The sequence below is a fragment of the Pteronotus mesoamericanus genome, unplaced genomic scaffold, assembly GCF_021234165.1.
Source record: "Pteronotus mesoamericanus isolate MK-2021 breed Mesoamerican mustached bat unplaced genomic scaffold, CSHL_Meso_final contig_24, whole genome shotgun sequence".
NCBI classification, from domain to species: domain Eukaryota; kingdom Metazoa; phylum Chordata; class Mammalia; order Chiroptera; family Mormoopidae; genus Pteronotus; species Pteronotus mesoamericanus.
In genome coordinates this window covers 56604-78360 of record NW_026555100.1, presented here as the reverse complement: position 1 = coordinate 78360, position 21757 = coordinate 56604, and the positions used below count along the sequence as shown (strand labels likewise).

Sequence of the window (21757 nt, the reverse complement as noted above, 5' to 3'; positions counted from 1 at the left end):
AGCCTTTGGCCAAATTTTCCCCCTGAGCCTCACCTGCCCTCTCCCAGGCCCTAACCTACTCTCCCCGACCCGTCCCCCCAGCTGAGGCCAAGAGGAAGCACCATGACCCTGTCAGCCAAGTAGGGATCTGCCAGCTTTGTAAGTCATGAACAACATGAATATGCTTCTCTCACTGGCCTAAAACATACTGTTCTTTACGTGTCTGTGGTGAGATCTAACTTGGCTCCAAAACCCCTCCAGGGATAAGGCTGGACTGAGGTTGCTCTCCAAGTCACACAGTACTAATCTCTCACATCTGGATAGGACTTTGCCCTGGGCTCCACCGTCCAACTCTCAAGGAGCTCATCCACGCCTCCTGACTAGCTCCTTGGAGAGAGAGCTGGGACAGACCTGGGACAGAGAGGGGGCCAGGGCCCTCACTCTGCACCACAGCTCCCTCACCCACGTGGATCTCCACAGCATTGATCTCAACGCATGATGGCAGAAAACACACTGACCACCCATGTTCTCAGCCCAGCTCAGCCATGAATTGGTGCGAGCCTGTGGGAAACTTTCTCCTCTTGCCTCAGCCTCTGCAGTGTCCTCTGTAATACGAGTAGAAAGGCCCAAAGCGCTGCTGCCTGGATATAGCTCATCTGAGATTCTGCTGGATCTTTCAGAGCCTGCTGAGAGGCCTCAAAAATTAGCTATAGCCCTGACGGGTGTTGTTCAGTGGGTTGGGTGTTGTCCTGAAAACTAAAAGGTCACAGGTTTGATTCCCAGTCAGGGTACATGCTTAGGTTGTGGTCAAGGCATGTACAAGAGGCGACCAATCAATGTTTCTCTCTCACATCAATATTGCTCTCTCTCTCTCTCTCTCTTTCTTCCCCCTCTCTAAAAATAAATAAATAAAGCCTTAAAAAAATAGCTCCAAGGACAGCACTGGGATGAGTCAAGGACAAGTTGCTTCCTGGACCAGAACCTCCAGCAAGGCAAGACCTGGGTGCCTTCTGGTTTTTTTTTTTTTTGAACTTGTACACGTGTACACACACACACATCTTGGAGTGTTGGCTTCCTTATCAGTAGAAAGGGGCTCATGATAATGGTTGCTTCATGGGGTTTTGGAAAGCTCCAATGAGAGAAGGAGTGGGGAGCTGAAGGATTACTATGCTCAACCTTGAGGAGCCAAGGCTGTGGTTCCCGTCTTCCCTTCCTTCCACTGCTCCCTCCCTCCCTGCCCTGGCCAATTGGGAAATGGACCTTTTTGGATGCCGGGTTGTTTTCCCTGGCCTGGCTCCTGCACAGGGCCTTTGTGAACCCTGGACAGTGGCCAGGGGTGGAATGTCGTGAGCTGGTGAGAACAAGCTGCCAGTAGAGGCCAGAAGCACAGGGGGAGGGACTGGGCCAACTTCTCCAGTTAAGGAGAGACATGGCCCCTGGGTCATGGGAGAGACATAGCCCACTCCCACTTACAAGCAGAGGAGACCATTTTTTATCTGGGACTCAAACACTAAGAAAGCACGTACAACTCAACTGATTTCTGCCATGCTAGGTGATGACAGACACTTTCTCAATGGTGACACTTGCTGCTATGCCTCCTGAATCATCAAAGATACTCTGCTTTGAACAGCAATTCTTGTTACTGGGCGGGGTTAATTATATTTGACCACATTCTATATAATAGAATAATAAATTTTACCACATTCGATATTTATATTAAAATTTGTCATTCATTCAAAACTATCAGTGGTTTTTGATTTTCTTTTTTTTTTAAGCAAAAGAACATTATTTTTAAACGATTATATGAAGAACTCCAATCTGTGGAACTGCTCTGGCTGAAAAGCAAAGGGATCCTCAGGACCCCAAAAAGAGAGCTCAGACTCTGAGGAACATTTTAGTTTAGTTTCATTTTGTTTTGGGAGAGACACGTCCTGCTCCCTTGGTCTCTGGTCCTCTTGCAGATGTGGATTTGAGCCTTGCTGATCACTCTGAGAGCACAGCAATGTCATTCCGATACCTTTAGTATCTGGTTAAGCTAATGTTTTGCTTAAGATACAAGTTAGGCTGCTGTAACAAAGAGCCCCCTCAATTATACACACATTTATTTCTCATGTATCAGTTCAGAGGCAGACTGGCTGGTGGTCAAGGCTGGCAGGCAGCTCTGCTCCATGAGGCCACACAGAAACCAAGATTCCTTTTATCTTAGAATACTGTGTCTTTTAATCCGCTGGGTTATAATACACTAGAACATTCCAAAACCCCCATAATGTGGAGAAAGTCTAAGAAGCCAGCTGGGATAACTAACCTCTCTCCTCATGCTTTGAGTGAAACACAAGACTGGGAGTCGGGGACACAGTGCCACCGTTACTGCTTACTGTGTTCTTTGCCTTGCACTAGCTTCCTTGTCTGTAAGGATCTGCCCTGCTCTGCTTACTTTGCAGGATTGCTGTGTTGATCACAGGAGATTCTGTACTTGAAAATGCCTTGGAACTGCCAAGGGATGTACAAATGCCATGCAGGGCACTTACCAGGCGAGCTGAAGACTGTGCAGGTCAGTGAAAATACCCCCATGGCTCCCTCCTCCGCATGGGGTCAGTGCTCTTGGCTAGATCACTCCAGCCAGCTCTCCTCAAGATGGAGTGGGGGGAGCATCTGCTCTAGAACTGTTCTCATGCAGGGGTCCCAGAGGTGCTGGGAGGGGCTTCTCCAACAAGCACAAAAAGGGCTCAGTGCTGACCCAGCTCACTGGCCTCTTTTAAACCAATCCCACTTGTTGGATCCTTGGTTTCTTCACCTTGAGAATGGGCATAGCCGTTCTCTATATTCAAAGCTAATCTTGATTTGTGTTCACATTATTTCATTTAATTCTATCTGTAAGCTCATTATTCATACAATTTTTTTTTTTTTTTTTTTTTTTTTTTTTTACAAATTAGAAAACCAGCGATCAAAGATGTTGATGCCCCAGATTACACAGCTAGTAGCTGGTGGGGACAGGATTTGAATCTGACCTTCCTGACACCTCTATACTGTACCCTGGCAGTCACATGACTACCCATTTGGAGCCCCAGCTGCCTCTTCTGAAAAATGAGGGGAGGGACAGGTGTGGGGCAAACAGAACCTGTACACCTGACATCTTTGCAGCTGTCTTGAGGCCCCACAAGAACCCAAATGTGTGCCTTTGATTCAATGGTCTTTGAGAGCTTTGCTCTCCACAACATATTTTTTTTAAGAAGAAATGCTGTGATCCTCACCGCAGCCCTTCAGTACCTTCCCCTTTCTCCCATAGGAAAAAGCAGAATCCTGAAGGAAGGCAGAGACCTGGAGTGGTTGGTAATGGACAGTGAGAGCTTCCCCAGTGGGCTCAGAGGTATGGGTGCGGGTGGTTAGACTGGTTAAAAGAACCAGGTTCTAGGACTCCAGGTCCCTCTGATGGCAAAACAGAAAAGGAACACAGCCAAAGCCTGAACCTAAGGAAAAATTCTCTGCAACTGACACAAAACAGTTTGCCTCACTCAATACATAAAAGGTTTTTACAGATCAATATGAAAACAATTTTAACAATTTTAAAGTCAAAAACAATTTACAAGAAGTAGTAGAAATGACCAATATGCATTTGAAGAAAAAGTCCAATCTTGGTAGTGATCAAAGAAATGCAAATCAAAGCAATAAAGACCATCTTAAAATATTCGTGCAAAAACTAGAACAAACTTCTAGATCTAACTATGAGTTTATAGACCATACAGGGGCAAAAAGAACATTTAAATACCTGGGGGATGCAAGCAGCCAAAATCTAAATGTGGAAAACTACAGGACAACCAGTTTCTTCAACAAATAAATTTTAAGAAAAAAAGCAGAACTTACATATTTAAAGAAACTTAACAGATATAGCAACCAAAAGCAATGTATGCACCTTATTTAGATCAAAGAAAGCAAATATAAAAACACGACACAATCAGGGACATTTGAATGCTGATTGAATATTTGAGGACATTAAAAGATTCCTGTCCATTTTTAGGTTGTAATGATGGTATCTTAGTTACGTTAATTAAAAGATTACTTATCTTTTAGAGATACATCAGGAAATCTTTAGAGATGAAAATATATGATATCTGGAATTTCCTTCAAAATAATTTACAGGCATACCTCAATTTATTGCACCTTACAGATATTGTGGGGTTTCTTTTTCTTTCTTTCCTTTTTTTTTTTTTAAACACAAATTGAAGGCAAGATCCTCCACCAGCAAAAAATTATGACACACTGAAGATTCAGACAGTGGTTAGAATTTATTTTGATCAATAAAGTACTTTTAAATTATTGTTTTTCTAGACATAATGCTATTGCTCACTTAATAGACTATGGCATAGTGTAAATATAACTTTTATATGTATTAGGAAACCAAAAAAATGATTTGACTTATTTTACTGCAATAGTTATTTTATTGTGGTGGTCTGGAACTGAGCCTACAACATCTCTGAGGTATGCTTTTATATCCAGAAGATTTCATAAATAAAATTTAAGAAAAACAATGGTACATTGTGTGAAGTTTGAAAGGTTATACACAAAAATGTGTGAACTCAGTGTGGAATTACATTAATACCTTTATACTTTCCTTTTCTTTCTTAATCTGTAGCAATGAGCATGCATTATCAGAAAGAAAATAAAAACGACTTTAAATTAAAGGACACACACACACACACACACACACACCCACACACACCAGTTGTGGCTAAAGGAGCCACAGACAGTCAGCCACTTGCAGGCAGGTGGCCAGCTCCTCTCAGGGGAAACTCAAACTTTGCTTTGTTTCCTCAGCTCCAGGAGGTGGGGACTGCAGGGGGAGGGGAGGAAGGAGAGAAAGAGAAAAGGAAGGACAGGCACTGTGCTGAGCCACTCCCCCCACAGCCAGTCAGGTCTTCTTAACAGGTGAGGAAATTGAGGCTGAGGGACCACCTGGGGCTGTCTGAGGGGAGCAGGATCCAATGTGTGCTGACATTCAGGTGCTTCCTCTTTTGTCCAATCTGGGCAGAGGGCTCTGTGGGGTAGGTATCATTCTTTCCAATTTACAGAGGAGGAAACAGCCTCAGGGAGGTGAAGTGACTTACCCAAGGTCACTCAGCCAGGGGTTGCCCTGATCAAGACTGGCCTCGATTCTTTCCCTGATGCTTATTCCCACAGGTCACTGTGCCCTGAGGTGGACTGGGGTTGGGGCCTTCCATTCAAACTAACACCGGGGACTTTGCCTGGGTGACTCAACATCCACCCACTCCAGGTTGATGGGGGGGGGAGCAGCCTGGCCTCAGGGGCAAGGGTCTGACTGAGGGTAGGCAGCCTGGCTGCTTAGTGAGGGCTCTTCCTTGGCATCACCATGAGATCTGAGCTTCCCCCTCCCCTGGACAACTGGGATGAGCACCAGTTGCCTCTTGCTGAGGCCTTTGGGAGACGTTGGGTATGTGGGAACGTGGCTTGTAAACTAACGTACTGTACAGTATGCAGAGTCTTGGCGGGGGTGGGGAGGAAGGAATGAGCACCTGTGTGTATACAAAATAAATATACCTGAAGGCACCTGACCCGTGAAGGGGCAGCACTTAAGACTGTGAAGGGATGGAAGAGGGGACAGTGCGAGGCAGAGAGCCCAGCTAGTAGAGCACCCAGAGGGCTTCTTCCTCCTGCAATGTTCCTCCTCCCCCCAAGGCAGCCGGGCTCTCAGGAGCCTCTCTGGCAGCCTGGAGACTGGTTTCCTCACCCAACCTGTGGAGCTGTCTCAGGCCGCCTGACAGGTGAAACAGAGGGACCTTTCTCCTGGGCCTGCCTGCCTGACCTTCACTGGTTGTGCTGGGCCAGGCCTGGTTCCTCTGCCTGTTGGAGTTCAGTTTCCAAGGCCCAGTAAAACCAGGCCTGGGAGCCTCTTCAGACCCTCTGGAGAGAGGTGGGGAGGCGTCAGGGGCTGCCACACCTGTAGACTTGACCTCCCATCCCGTAATCCTTGTCTACTCCTTCTCTCCTTCAGACTTGGGGTTTCTCCACAATCTCTCTTTCTTTTTGGTCTCTCAAATCTTTCTTTTTTCCTCTGCATTCTCTTCCTGCCCCTGCTTCTCTTACCATGTTAATTCCTCTATTTCTTTTCCTCTTGTTCCTTCTGCCTCTCAAACTCCTTTTTCTTTCTATCCCAGTTCATAGCTCATAGTTCACACCCGTCTGTTTACCTCCAAAGTCTGCCTCAGTCTCTACCTTTCTCTCTCTACTTTTCCCTCTGTCCTCTCTCTAATCGTCTCAGTCTCCTGCCTTTATTTCTCTGCCTTTTCCTATCTTTCTCTTATCTCTCACCATTTTCCTTCTTCTCTCTCCATCTCTCTCCATCCGGCTCTGTTTCCCTGTCCCTCCCTCCTCCATCGCTCTCGCTCTTCCCTACCCCTCCGTGAGCGTCTCTCCGGAGCCCCTGCCCGTCCAGGCCCCACTCACCGGCGTCCGCGCCCGAGGCGCGGAGCAGGGCGATCCCGGCCAGCGCGCAGAGCAGGGTCCGCATGGTGCCGTCTGCCCGCCTCAGCCCTCCCCAGGATCGCGCCGGGATCGCGCCAGCCCGCCCGGGAGGAAATGCTCTCAGTTCCAGCCAAAATTCCTGGGCGGCTCCGGGCTTTCTGGCTCAAGCGAACCCGCCCCCTTTAGAGGCCCCTCCGCACCCCGCGGGCCCTGTAGAGCCCAGAGACCCCGCGGGCGGAGGGCGGATGCGCCAGCCTGGGTCCCTGACGGGCAAGGGGCCGCCCTGGAGTCAGCCGCGCCTCCAGTGGGCCGGGGCGGAGGAGAGGGAGGGGGGCGGGGGGCGGGGGGCGGGGGGCGGAGGGTGGGGTAAGGGTAAGGGAGTGGGCTTCAGGAGACCACTCCTGGACCCGGATATTCGTTATGATCCCATTTTACAGACCGTCCGGCCAACTGAAGCTGGGAGAGCAGTGCTTTCTTCCTCGGTGTGATCCATAGCTATGGCACAGGACCTAAACCCCTGGCTGCACATAGTGTGGAAACCTGTCTCTGTCCCCCCACGAGTAAGTTATTAACTTTACTTACATAGGACCAATGCCTGGCCCTGAGACGTGGTGTCTGCTTTCTATAGAAATGCACTGTTCTGCTAAAGGAGTAATCAATAGTAATGTTAGAAGATACTTTTCAAAAAAATGGTAAAATCATGACAGCTGTAAAACGAGCATGTGTTGAAGATTTGATTTAACTCACTGTTAATGAAGGAATCAGTAAGAGGTGACATCCAGATCAAAGAACTGACACATCTGAAATATTGACATGAATGTGGAAATAGAGATAAAACTGGCTTCTTCCACATCCTAAAGGAGAATGAATTGAATCTATAACAGGAATAATTTGCATACATATAGACAAGCATTTTTTGCATTACTGTCTATGGCTTATAGACTGGTGAAACAGCTTATAGACAACAAAAGGCCCAGATCCCTAATAGAATCAGAATCAAGACATTCAGCTCTGTTCTAAGAGTGTTAGGTAGACTCTAGTGGAGGGAGGAAATGAAGCAATTCTTATTCGCATGTCTGCCCTCAAGGAGTTTACAGTCTAGTTACCACCATAATATTAATAAACTGTAATTTTTGATTGATTTACCTCTACATAAACCCTCTCACTGATCTGCACTGCAGCTCCGTGAGGGACACATCATTATGTTCATTCTTCAGCTCAAGAAACTGAGACTCCGAAATATTAAGAACCCTGTTGACAGCCACCCAGCTGGTATAATGTGGAGTCAGGATTTCAATCCATTTCTGCTGCCTCTGCAGGCCCTCCCTTAGACCAGCTATTTTCAACCCTTTTCACCTCATGGCACACATAAACTAATTACTAAAATTCTGCAATACACCAAAAAATAGACTATATTTTTTTGCTAATTTGTTTTGTTGGCTGTTGTCATTTTTTAATTTGACAGTCTAAGGGAAAAGAGGTTAGTGTCCTTAACTAAATAGTCAGGTATTGCATATTTTAAAAATTCTTGCTGCACACTGGTTAAAAATTGCTGCCTTAAATAATAATATACACTGTGCTCCTCAGAGCTGGTTTGTCTCCCTTCATCATAAACAAGCCCAGAGTAAAAGCTGGGTGGATTTTTCAGTGAACTTCAAATCCACCTCCTTCTGAGGCAGGAGATAGTCAGGAAGGAGGAAACTCCAGAGGTGCCCCAGGAGATAAAGAACATGGATAAAGGGCGGAGACCCTGTCCTAAGTCTGGTAGTTTCTGTATCTGCAGAAGCATTGAATCCTAGTGAATCAGGAATGCACCTGCACAGAACACGGTACCTGACCCCTACTTCATTATAATGAATTAGCATTGTGGGACCCTCTTCCCAGTAGCCAGTCAAGGAAAGGAAGGCCCACCCTAAGGAATAAAAGTCCTCTAGCCCCTGAGTTCCGCCCTTTTTTGGCCCTGCTCCAGCTGCCCCTGCTGCCTGCTGCTGCTGTGTCTGTTAGGCTCTTCTCCTTTCTTCTCTGCTCCACTCTGTTCAGAGTTGGCCTGTTCCCATGTTTTGTGTGGCTTAATAAATCTGCTTTTCCTTGCTTTCTGCTATAAACTCTGTGTGTTCGGTTCAATTTTTTGTCCATGATCACCAAGAACCTGGTTACCTGTGCCCACCTGTGACACCTCTAGTTTAGAATACAATAGGCAAACCCTCATTCATGGAACATGTCCACCCAAGAAGTGCAAGTTAAGTTTTAGTAAAAACAAAAGAAAAACTCAGCAGCCCTAACATCTGTTTTGTAGAGCCTTGAGTACATAGCGTAGTTTCAGTGGAGAGCCTTCATCACCAAGCCGAGGAGGATGTATTTATGCAGAAAGAACGCCCATCAGGGTTAACTAGAGTCCTTGCAGATCAAGGCTTCCTCTCTGTCTTCTCATTCCCAGCTGTGGCTGTGCAGTCGTCCAATACAGTCACACTAACCAATAATCCTCACTTCTCTCTCCACATAATAGCCTTAAGCACAGAAATCCCAGTTCTGAATCAGCAGATCTTGAACAGAGACTTGGATCTAATTTTTAAGATGCCCTCATGGGGATTAGGATGCCCAGAGGAGCTGGCTCAGAAGAAGGACTTATTTTAAGAATGCCATTAATTTCTCACACTTGTCAGTAGGACATTCCTGGACAGGTTAGTCAGGTAGGAAGATGTCAAAGAACAGCCAAACTAACAGGGATTCGAGCAGCTCAAAACCATTGAGCTACCAAGTATTTTGAATTTGCAATAAAAACAACACACATAAAATACTTTCTTGTGGTAGAGTCACAAAGTAAGAAAGCAGGTAGAGGAAACTGTGGAGCTCCTCCCTGTCACTAACCTCCCCTACACAGTGAATCTAGTCCAGTTCTCTCAGCCTATTGGACTCTTCCAGCTCCTTGTCTATGCATTCCCTAACTATCTAATATATATTCAGACAGACACAAGCACATACCTGGGATTGAAAAGTAGATATTTTTGGAACTTGCTTTCACATACATGTTTATCTCACTCATATCATCAAATCTTGAAGATCATTCTACATTAATGTTACTGGCGGAAATGGGGTCCTTTCAAAGTCTCAAGGAAAGCATTCCAGAGTCCCACACATGGGTGGATAAGGTGTAGTAGTAAGATGTACTGTAGAAGCAAAATCAAAGGACTGTTCTGGGTTCAGCTCCATCCCACTGTAAAGAAAGTTTAGCTTTGTCTTCATCAGGCCCCAAAATAGGGACAGTGTCCAGACATTTTATGCTATGCTGACGTTTAGTCCAGTTTAGCCTCTGTCCTTGTCCAGCTAGCATAGTCTGTGTTCCTGGATGCACTCTGAGACTGCTGAGTTGCTGTACCCAGGCTCATGCTTGGAGCCTGCACTTTGAAGTCTGCTGTAGCTGCTAGGTTCACGTGGCTGCTATGGAGAGAGAATGTGTGCGTGCATGGAGCAAGCGCATGAGAGGGAGAGAGAGAGCGAGAGCAAGAGCGCATGCGAGCACTTTGTTAAATTTGGATTATATTATATTGGGCTTGGAAAGAACCAAGCACCCTTTCAAGCTAACCGATTAGTTTCTCAGTCCTTCATGGGTTTGCACTGGGTCCTTTCCTCTAACCAATCCACTTCCTAGATTTTCTGGGGGGTTTTGTCCCTTATTTGATGGGGCACAGCCAGGGCCTGCCAAAGGGTATTTATAACGGGGCCCAGAAATTGGGGTGTCCAAGAAACATAAGTTCTCCCCACCCCAAGGCAGGCTGTCCTGGGGGATGCGAGACCTGGAGCAGGGCCATTGAGAGTCATTTTGCATGTAAATAACAGGATAGCTTCATTCTTCATATGCAAAGAGGATTATTTTGCATATCACCAAAGCTAATCAGGAAGGTTTCAAAGACTTAATACAGAATGTAACTGGGAGAGGAAGGAGGAGAGACCGGGGCCTGCGGGAGAGACAAAAGGGACACAGACTCTGGGGAGCAATGTGAAGACCACGCAGGAAGAAAGAGGGGAGAAAGGACTCTTGCTAGTGGGCCAGGAGAAGGTGCCACATGGATATGGAGTAAGAGCTGGAGATCGCGGAGACCCAGCAGATGGTGCTGGGAACCACAAGAGGCCTGCCTAACTGAGCCCCGGATTTCTGTTCTTTTTCTTCTGAAGGACAGTAACCCTGACTGACCTGGCTGGGCAAAGGGGGAAAGGCAGGACTATGTGTGTGCTGGTGGTTGTTTTAAGGGGATTTTGAGATTTAGGAGCGACATTTAGCCATTAATCAAACCTGTATAACTTTTGAATAAATAGTTCATTTCCTTTTCACCAAACTCTGCCATTGAGAGCCAGAATTCCAAGGGTGGCAGGCAAAAGACCTACAACCGAGGGACCCCAGGGAAGGAGAGTGGTCGTTGTTTCGGTAATAGCATCTGGGCAACCCCCCCACGGGTCCATTTGTTTGGTAACACTTATGCTATTGAATAATTTTTTTCCAAGCTAGGCTCCACCCCTTATGGTTACCATCTTTGCTCCTGCTGTGCATGCTTCATAGTAGAGAAGCATCCCCCTGCATCATCTTGGCTTCTTTTGGGCATGTGCCCAGCAGAGGAATTTCCCCTTTATTGTCTTATTCCTGCCCTCACCCCGTTGTACCCTGGGGAGATTGGAAAGCTGGTCTTTCCTCCCAGCATGGGGGAGGGAGGGGTGTTAATCCCCTTGGTGGAGCAATGCTATGACCCTCTGAAGTTTCTGAAGCTGTAATTTCATAGTGAAGCAGGTTTATGTTTCCTAGTTGATCTGCTTAACAATGTCTGATTCCCTTTGCTCCCTTCCTTTATTAATATCTAGCTACCTATGCTAACATTAGTATACATAAATCTACTTCAGTCCTTGAAGAGTTGCAAAATATCTTGTCAATGGATGCACCATTATTTTTCTGGACAATCTCCTACTGATGCACATGTAATTTATTTCTTTTCCCCCCCCAGTGTAAAGCATGTTTCAATGAACATCCTTTTGCATATATCTTTATGTACATATTACATAGGCATGTATTTCTGAAAGGCTAGATTCCTGGGAGAGAAATCATTGAGTCAGAGGGCCTTTTATATTTTGTTGGATATGACAAAAACTCTCACTAAGGTCTTCGGTGGGGCCTGGCACGGAGTTACTCCAGGGCTCCCTGTATTAATCCTGTTCTGTGTTGGAGTTGTGCAGCAGGGGGTGCTATTTACATAAAATAACTTCTGTAGTGGAGAAACTTGAAGTTATATATCTAGTAGCCTTGTACATTCGCCAACACTAGATATATATATTTTAAAAAACAGACAATTTGATGACAAAGAATCTAGTCCAGTTTTTAGTCTAGTCTAGTCTTGTTGTTTTTATTTACATGCTATTTATTATGAGTAAAGTTGAGCTTTATTTGCTAATTCAAATACATTTTTCACTGCCCCCCCCCCCCGTTTTCTTTACATACTCTGATTATTAATTCAATATTTGTTATAGATAGTGGCAATGTTTTCTTTCATTCTCCCATTGTATTTTTTTTTGTGGTGTCTTCATCACACAGAAAATTTACATATTTAGGTTGCCAAATCTCTCAATACTTTCCTTTATGGATTGTAGGTTTTACACTTGTTTATGATTCCTTATGCCAAAACTATAAAAATATTTTCTTCAAATAGTTTAAAAATTTTTCAAATCCATTTAGAATTTTTGTATGGTTGTAAGAAAAGATTCAAATTTAATATTTTCCCCCAAATGAACTTTTAAAATCCTAATATTCTTTATTGCATAGTTCATCCTTTGGCTACTAATTTGAACATAAAATAAGTTGCTGATTACCTATCCAATCCCAAGTGGAGTTCCAGAAACTCTCTAGCCATCCTTCTATCATGAGGTCAAGGAAGCAAAAATAAAAGCTTATCATTTTAATAAGTACTGAAACTATTATTTGATTAAACAGCTATCCCAGACCTAAAAACAACAACAAACTCTAAGAGGCAGAAGTAAGGGAAATAAAGGGATATTTCCTTAACAAGACAACTACTTTTATCTTAAACAAATAGTTTACATGTACGTACTGGAGGAAGGAGCGAGGCATTCTTATTAAGCCACCATCACCACTAGTAATTATCCATGGTCTGATCAAGGCAATGAGGCACAAATGAACAGAAGAGCTTTATGAAGGAGACAAAATAGTGCTAACAGTGGAAGATTCATTTGCTTTCTTAGAAAATCCAGTCCAACTAGAAGAATTAAGAAGTGTTTGGAAATCAATTTATTTCCTCACACCAACAGAAATCAGCCTAAACACATAAAGAAAAACTTCTGGATTAAGATGATAGTAAGGGCTTAGTTTGCTAGTGTCCTCCTTCCAACATTCTCTAGAAATGACCAACGAAACTAAAAATAGGGGAAACTCGCATAAGTGCCAGTAACTTGGGAAATACGCTGCCCACAAGCCAGGCCTTGAAGCACGTTGATGGCTATCTGGGATTAATGGCAGTAAGAATCATTATGTATCATTAATCTGTTATTTGTTGAACTTCTTTGAACATGGTAGTTAGCTAAAGCTGTACATGTGTTATATCATGTAATCCTTGCACCAATAAACCTGTAAGGTAGGTATCCTTATTCCCATTTTTCAAGTATGATATATTTGATCAAGGTCAGAGGGTGGCAGATCCGAAGTTGAAAGCAGGTAGATCTGATTCTTAAGTCTATGCTTTTAAGTATTATGGGACCTCTTTACTCTCAGGCCCCAACACAGTAGTTAGATAGTGAGGGAATTTGGAGAGAGACGGAAATAAGAAGATGGCAAATGGGCTCAGTGTAGCAAGTTCTTAGCAGTTAGTGGAAGCCTGCTCATAACTGCCTAAATAAATGAAATGCCATACTGTGCAGGCTTTCCTTTCATTTAATGCTCCTGTCACCCTGGCAGGCAGCACCAAGGTCCACAGTGAACACAGCGTGAGGCTCGGAGAAGTTAGGAGGTACACATGTAGAAATATGGGGTTTGTTCCCAGGGTGCCTATGCCTCCAGAGGCAATGCCACAGAATGTACATGGCGCTCCCAGCCTGGCTGTGCTGAGGGAACAAATAGGTGGGAGCCTGGCATGGGGCCAGGGCAACAGGACATAGGTGCTGGCCATCTCTCTGGGGATAAAGTAGGAGGAGAGGGACAGCCTTATTGAAAGGGTGTTGGTGGCCAGGAGGATGGAAGCTGCACAAAGCTCCCTCCCCTCCCCTCCCCTTCCCTTTTTGGCACTGGCAAGACCAGGTCCAGGAGAGCCCTCAGCACTATGTGGGCCAGGCCATCTCCTTTCATAAATGCAGAACGCAGGGGCCCAGGGCCACACAAATTATGATCAGAGAAATCGAACGAGTTGGGTGTCAGTATGAATGTCTCTGTTGGTGGAATGAAAACCAGGGACACTTGACAAGTTGAAATTCAAGGAATTTTTTTCTAACCCCCACCCGAGGACTTGTTTCCAGTGACTTTTTTTTTTTTTTTTTTTTTTTTTTTTTTGAGAAGAGGATAGTGTAGAGAAAGAAACATTGATGTGAGAGAGAAACATTGATTGGTTGCCTCCTGTTCACTCACAACTGGAGATCAAACCTGCAACTCTGAATCGAATTGGCAGCCTTTCCATGCACAGAATGATGGTCTAACCAATTGAGCCACCTAGTCGGGGCTTCTTCTTTTTTAAATCTACCTCCTTATATGCAATCCTGAATCCTCCCAGGCAGGAAAGATGGGAAAATCTGCTGGGTACAGGGAGAAGTGAATTGTGGGAGGAGGGTAGACGTGTATTATTAACAATAATTATAGTTCTAACAGCTGATGTTCATTGATTCTGACTTTGTGTCAAGCACGGATGAAAAGCACTGTGTGCTTCATTTCTCTGTTATTCTGGGCTAGTTACTGTGGGAGGTGGCTTCAGCGGTTATCCCTGAGCTTGGCAATATCAGTTTCCCAAATAGTGTGTTTTGAAGCAATGAATCCACATTTAGAGGTGTCATAATGGTGCCCTACCGCCTTGGCTTTGAGATATTTTTGCACACATTCACATTGCTATTGGCAATTCACTTAATCTGTGGTTCTGGGATTCTTTGTGCACTTGGGGAATAAGGAGTCTGTTGGCCTCTCCCCCAGCCCTTTGAGAACTTTGTTTGCTGTGCTCTCTAGGGACATCTCATTTTGCCCCTTGATGTTGGAGTTGGGGTAAAATGTAAACTGAGGACCCAGTTTACCTGACTACTCAAAACATTTCAGTTAAGAGTCCCTCAGTAAGAGGAGGTTTCAAACCCTGACCTTATCCTGACTGGCTGTGTAGCTTTAGGCAGGTTACTCTCCTTCACTGAGCTTCAGTTTCCTTACCAGCAAAGAAGGCTAACAGTAACACCTTCTTCACAGTGGGAAATGTGAATGCCCCCCTGCCTTTGATCTGCTTTTCCAGTTTTTCTTGAGCCTGTCACTCTTCCCTTGTCTTATTTATTTGCACTCTGGGAGTTTCCTGAGAGAAGAAATGGTGTGAGCAGTACCTGACAGGGCTACAGAGGCCCTTGGCAGGAGCTCAAGTTTTCCAAGGAGTCAAGAAAGTCAACCGCTGACCAAGTACAAGTCAGCAGCTGTTTCCTGAAGTAGGTACAAGAGGGTCACAGCCTTCGCTTCTTAATCTCTTTTGGAACAGAGACCCTTTTTAGGATTTGATAAAAACAGGGAACTTGTGCCCTGAGTATACACCTACATTCACACATACACACATGGAACTTTGCATATAACTTCAAAGAACTAATCAACAATCTCATTGTATGAGATATCATGTAAAAAGCCAAAATTCACTTTCTGGAGGATGAGATACTACATAGAGTCCCAAGTCTTTCTAGTCCTCCCAAACAGGTTCATAAGTGAGCCCATCTGAGTTCAAAAAAGATCAGCAGGAAAAAATCACCCCGCTGAGTCCAGCCCAAATTGGTAATGTGCAGAATCATAAACTAAGTAATGGCTATTGTTTAAAACTCTTAAATTTGGGGATGGTTTATTATACAGCAAAAGCTAACTGATACAATCTCCATGAAGAAAACTTGGAAATGCTATTCGCAGACACAAAAGAAGACTTGAACGAATGGAAAGCTGTATCATGTTCTTGGATAGGAAGACTCAAGAGCAGAGAGATGTCGTTTTCCCCTAAGTTATTCTATAATTTAAATAAGCTACATGCCCTGGCTGGTGTGGTTCCGTGGATTGGGCACCAGCCTGCGAACTGAAGGGTCACTGGTTTGATTCCCAGTGTAGGGCACATGCCTGGGTTGCAGGCCAGGTCCCCACCAGGAGGCGCATGAAATGCAACCATACATAGATGTTTCTCTCCCTCTCTCCCTCTCTTTTCTCTAAAAATAAATAATAAAATATTTTAAAAAAACAAACCACTAACCCACTGAAGACCAGCATGGTGGTAAGAGTCCTAAAAATAAATGAATAAATAAATAAATAAATAAGCAAGCTACAAATGAAATACAAATGGGATCTTTTTATAGTCAGATAAGCTGATTTTAAAGTTGATACTGAAAAACACTCAAGAAGTAGGAAAAAAATCTGAAGGAGAAAAAGAAGAGAAACTAGCTGCTTGCTGGGCCTCTTTGGATTCCAGACATATCAAAGGTTCACTGACCCATCCGCGGACCCCAGAACAAGAACCTCTATTTTAGAACTTCCGGATGATGAAGCCCAGGTTCTTCTTTCTAAATTCTGCAAGACAATCCTCTACCAGCCCACCTCCAATGTCACAGGGATGATTTATCGCCTCCCTGTTTCTGGGTATACCTTTTTCGGTGCCCAGCCCCCTCAAGTACCAGTGGTCTCTTTAATCTCTACCTTGATTCTGCTTGAAGCTCTTTTGTCTCTGACTCATAGGCCCTGAAGGCCAATGTCCATTTACCTACCCCCTCCACCTAGTCTGGATGTAGCAGTTACAGCTGGCCTGCTTGGACTTATCTTCCCCACAGTGACCATGGAAGAAAGCGTTGGTATCTGCTTGGGTATGTGGGGGCCTGGCCACCCCCACCCATAAAAGCCATTGGTGCCACTGACAAGACCTTGGACTGTGTCTCTTAGCCACATCGACCTTCCCTCCCAAACGATCAGCATGGCTGGCTCTGTGCTCCTGAGTTGGCCCCTCTTCTTCGCCTTGAATTAACTCCTATGGTGAGATATCAGAAAGTGTCATTGCCATCTTTTACAAGGCCTGAGCTTCTGCTATAGTTTCCCAGTGGCTTCAGAACAGGCTGCTCTAGCCAATCCTTGCTCAGATTCATGTTCAGATACCATTTCAAATAGACATTTCAACTGTACCCTGTGCTTGAAGTAGAAATGGAATAATTACTATACAAGGAATTAGATGGCAGAATCTATATTAAATAGATTAAATATGTATTTCATAGAGCCTTGTATTTTGCTGTGAAAATATTGATACCAGGGAGTGATTTTAAATGCTATGGTTTTACCTACAGTTTACAACCAATAGGCCATGAACACACACATGCTACAAACACAGGCTTTGCAGTCACAGGGATCTAGATTTGATTTCTGCTTCTGCCACTCACTAGCTCAGATTGTTAACACACTACTTAATTTCATTAGACCTCAGTTTTCTAACTGGAAAAATGGCACAGTGGCATCTACCTCCTAATGGCTAAAGGGAGGATTAAGAGAAAGAATGCAAGCGAGGTCCTAAGCACAATGCTTGGCATACAGTGAGTATAAAATTAATGTTTGTTCTTATTACTATTAACAAAGAGCCATTCTGTCACATTCCTGTGGGTTCAAGGATATAATGAAATTATGTAAGAATTTTTGCCTCTGGCCAACAGTATGTTTTGCAACAGGCATGACAGGATGCCAGGACAGTATTAGTGACACATTAACAATTGAAATTTTATAACATATTTATTTTCAGTTTCCTAGGAAATATTCTGTAGTACTCTGAAAACCCTGCAAGCTCTCTAGCGGTGCAGATGTCACAGTTTCATATTTGCTATGAATACCTCTGTTCTGTGTACATGTGCAACATATTATTGCTGCACCTTTAACCAATGGCAAGAAAATCCCTAGATCTGTGAGTGTTTATGGTATTTGTGCATTGCTATGGATACAGTATGAAAGGCAGGCGCCAGTAACATGAACAGGATGTACGGGCTTTAGGGCAGCTAACAATGATGGAAACTATTCTCACTCTTAATGGGTCATTCTTGGATAATATTTGTATAATATTTGGGAGGTGAGGCATTCTGTTGAGAACATTAATTGGGATGTTTCATCCAATGCTGCTGACAGGCGTTTGAGGAGTTTGGGACCTTGGCCTGCCACCAAATTGGCTGTGTGACATGGTGGTTACTTTGTTTCATAGGCCCTTAGTTTCCCTCAGTGTCAAGTGAGGGGTCTATCTGAAGATTTCTGCAGTCCCTTCTAGCATTCTGATTACAAGTGGACACAAACATGACTTTATCTCATATCCTGTGTAGTTTAATGCACTTCTGGTGAAATTAAGCAAAATTGAGAGAGATTTTTGAAGGCATTCAAGATGAGCTATGCTAGTTGGCCAGCCTGGACTTTCCTTTTCTGTTGTTACCTGTCTTGTTCACAAAACTGGTAGGTTTGACTGGCTCTCACAGTGTCTTGAAGACAGATTTTCTTTCTCCTCCAAGGGAGCAACATGCAAAGTGGACAGCTCAGCTCTTCTTGGCAGATTGTCAAGATATAACTGAAAACCAGATTAAGTAACCAAATTCCCACTGTCCTGAGAGTCCTCAAGATGCCAAAGCTCAGCAGCAGTTGGCATATTGGAACATGATTGGGTCTTCTCACAATGCTGTTTATTATTTTAAATGTTTTATTTATTGATTTGAGAGAGAGAGAGAGGAACATGATTTGTTTTTCTACTTACTTATGCATTCATTGCTTAATTCTTTTGTGCCCTGACTGGGGATGGAACACACAAACTGGATGTATCGGGACGATGCTATAACCAACTGTGCTACCCAGCCATGGCCACAAAATTATTTATTTAAATTAAAAATACATACTCACAAAACAGCAATGTAGATTTTGCAAGAATACATGCATGGCAAACACATTGGAATCATTGACTGGGAGTGGGGGCAGGAGGAAAATGGGGATAAAAGGAAATAAACAAATCAAGAGGGGAGTAAACACTGAGACTCAAAGAGAGGATAAAATTTACCCAAGGTGATTTTGAGCTAGTGAATAGTGGGTAACAACTTGAACAGAGCAGTCATGCAAAAGCCAAGGACACTATTCCATTACATTCCATTGTCTTTTGCTCTTAAAGGAAACAAAAACAATTAAGAGCAAAATGATCTAAATGTGACTTGTTATTTATCAGTTCTCTCAGAGGGTTGCTGTTTTTACTTTTTCCTTGAAAAGTAAAGTACCTGCAAGATTCCCTCTTAGGGAGCTTTCTCTTTATCAGATCTTGTTTTTTTTGGGTGATTTCATTCCCTTGTAGCATGAGAGTTACAGTAATTAATGTGAGTCACATTGTCTGAGATTGTTTTAGGGTAAATAATTCCAGTTCATTGAGATTTTAGAGGACTATAGAGAGTTAGAAAGTGGAAAGTTTTTCAAAATTTGTTTCTTAGTCTGGTATATCACTCTCCCAGGGATGGCACCAGAAATACGATGTCAGGTGTTTTGTGAAAGAACATATGCCTCTTTTTGTCTGGGAAATCTACACTATGGTGGCATCTATTACAGGAATTGACACCTAAGGAAAAGGAAAAATAAAAAAATATTCATATGTGTTTGCTTTTATTTGCAAAATTACACACAGGGAGGATAAACCAGAAATTAATGATATTTGTAAGGCAAATGAAATAAGATTGAATTTTCCCTGTTGCCAAAAGGGAGAGATATTTTCTCCCTTCTCTTTTGACATCTTAAAAAAAAAAAGATTTTATTTATTTTGTTCTTTTTTAGAGAGAGGGGGAGGAAAGGATAAAGAGAGGGCGTGAAACATCAATGTGTGGTTGCCTCTCATGCACGCCCTATTGGGAATCTGGCCTGCAATCCAGGCATGATTGGGAATCGAACTTGATACGCTTTGGTTTGCAGGCTGGCACTCAATCCACTGAGCCACACTAGCCAGGGCCCCTCTTTTTTCTTTGAACATTTCCTTGAGAAATTGTATTTATGAGTCTATAGTTAATATAATAATATAATGAATGTTATATATAATACAATAATTAATAATATTACTATTATTCTAACATATCACTTATATAACATACAATATGTAACATATTATAACAATATGATAGTCTTTATGAGTAAACTATATTTATGAATCCTTTCCCTGTTCCTTTGTTATGCATGTTAAACTTATATAAAAGCTAAATAAGCCTCTTGACAGTGTTACCACCCTGGAATGTTATTCCGAAGGTCATGGGAGTTATTGCTTTGAAATGTAAATACCAAGGAAGATAGCTCTCCTGTCTCCTGGACACAGGTGCGTTGCTCCAAGCTGTGACTATCCACTTGTCATTTTAGAGGTTTTATCTTTCCTTAAGATGGAGGTAATTAATACAGATGGACACCACAGATGAATTTAGGACGAACTTTGAAAGAGTGTAGAGCAAATGGTGCTGTTAAGCCCTCTTACATGAGTACCAGCTACCATTTATCCTGAGAACATGGGTGTAAAGATTGCCCATAACACACATCACAGTCTAGTTTAATGGTTATTCAATAATAAAGCTATTTATTCTTTTCTACATTTGTGGAGAGAATTTTCTGAGTTGGCAGGAGATTTTAAAACACAGTTGTCAGTAGAGAGTGGATATGAATGAGCTGAAAGGATAGAGGAGGGAATAGACTTCTCTGATGTCTTTGTATATAGTTTTGGCTTTTGAACCTTGTTGATGTCTTGTATATTAAAGGATGTAAGAGAAAATTAATAAGGATGGTGGGGGAAGGAAACCCTAAAATTGAATACAAATTAGCAAATGAACCTAAAACCTAAGTAAATACCAGTTAATAGAATATTCACAAGGAGGAAAAAAGTATAACTCCTGTGACATATATTGTAAAAATTAAAAAAAAAACTGCAAAGAAAGTTTGTTGTTTGTAGTAATATTGGCTGACAAACTGAGAATTCTGAAACTACTGTGTGCTTGTTGTAGGACCGTGTGATTAAGTATGTTGACGTTATTCCAGCCACAGCTCTCACTGTGGGAGGAAGCACAGGAGAGGAGGAACCTTCTTCTGTGAGAAGAATTGGAATTACAAGGTTCAGTATCAATTCATGATTTAAAAAAATGTGTGGCCTTAGCCCTGTCCATTGAAGCTTTGCAAAGCAATGACACTGTTGATAGCAAGGGACACACCAGATCTTGTTTTAAAAAAACGTTTCTTCAATACAAGAAAGCCAAATTGCTTGGAAAAATGGCTGATTCTAGGGCTAGGGTAAGAAAATTACAGCTTGTTGCACATACTCAAAAACTGATGAGGGTATTTCAAAAGGACACTGGTGAAACATGATAGTAAGAAGCTAGGAAAATTCCTTGGTGAGTGGGATAGGGAAACTGATACAGATAGCTGAACTCAATGGCCAAGCAATTTTATAGCCAGGGGCAGATGGTCACCAGGGCAGAGGGCCCAAGGCCCAGGTGCCTGGCAGGCAGCAAGCCTGGGAAAACAAGGACCTTACCCCCAAGCTAAACTCTTGTCCTCTGGCCTTTCCTCCCTGGAGGTAACATCTAGGCCTCTGTTGTGGTTCAGCTCCAGGCCCCAAAAAGCTTCAAAATCAGGTGGGTGCCTGACGCCAGAATCAACTGCAAAGACTAAGGACTCCCTGCCCTGTCACTGACCAATCAGAAGAGACCATGGCTCTGAAAGCGTGCACCTGAAGAACTGATGAATATTCTACTGAAACCCTCTCTGGAGACCTTCCCTAAGACTCCGCTTGCATGAAAGAGATAAAAACCTCGAAACAAGGGACCCAGTGTGGGCGCTCTCCCTCTGGGGTGCAGCCAGGGACATTCCCTTTCCCTTCTTCTCCCACTTTCTTTCCCCACAGGCACACGTCTCCTAAACTCTAAGGCAATGGGCAGCTGGCAGCTTGTCCCAGGCTAACACCCTGAACCTGTCCCCAAGGCCCCCTTTTCTCTGACTCCCCAGTGAGCTGAGGCAGCCCAGCCAGGCTCTCCTGTTGCTTCTTCTATGGTAGGTCCTTCCTTGTTTCACTGTCCCTTTAATAAATGCATCCTCATTGTC

General features: G+C 43.6%; 1 protein-coding gene and 1 long non-coding RNA gene across 3 annotated transcripts in view; one reads left to right on the top strand and one right to left on the bottom strand.

Annotated features, from left to right (window-relative positions):
• The window catches only part of PLAC9 (placenta associated 9), a 13107-nt gene extending 6383 nt beyond the window's left edge, over positions 1–6724 (bottom strand). The window contains exon 1 of the mRNA XM_054572480.1: positions 6439–6724. Within this exon, the coding sequence (XP_054428455.1) occupies positions 6439–6502 (64 nt within the window). The 5' untranslated portion in view covers positions 6503–6724. The remainder of the gene's footprint in view (positions 1–6438) is intronic.
• Positions 4874–21757, top strand: LOC129069838 (uncharacterized). 2 transcript variants are annotated; one of them, XR_008529053.1, is made up of 4 exons: positions 4874–5018; positions 6894–7016; positions 20665–20771; positions 21263–21757. It is a non-coding gene; the product is annotated as an uncharacterized LOC129069838 (long non-coding RNA). The 2 variants fall into 2 exon arrangements; XR_008529054.1 differs by having other exon boundaries at positions 21234–21757.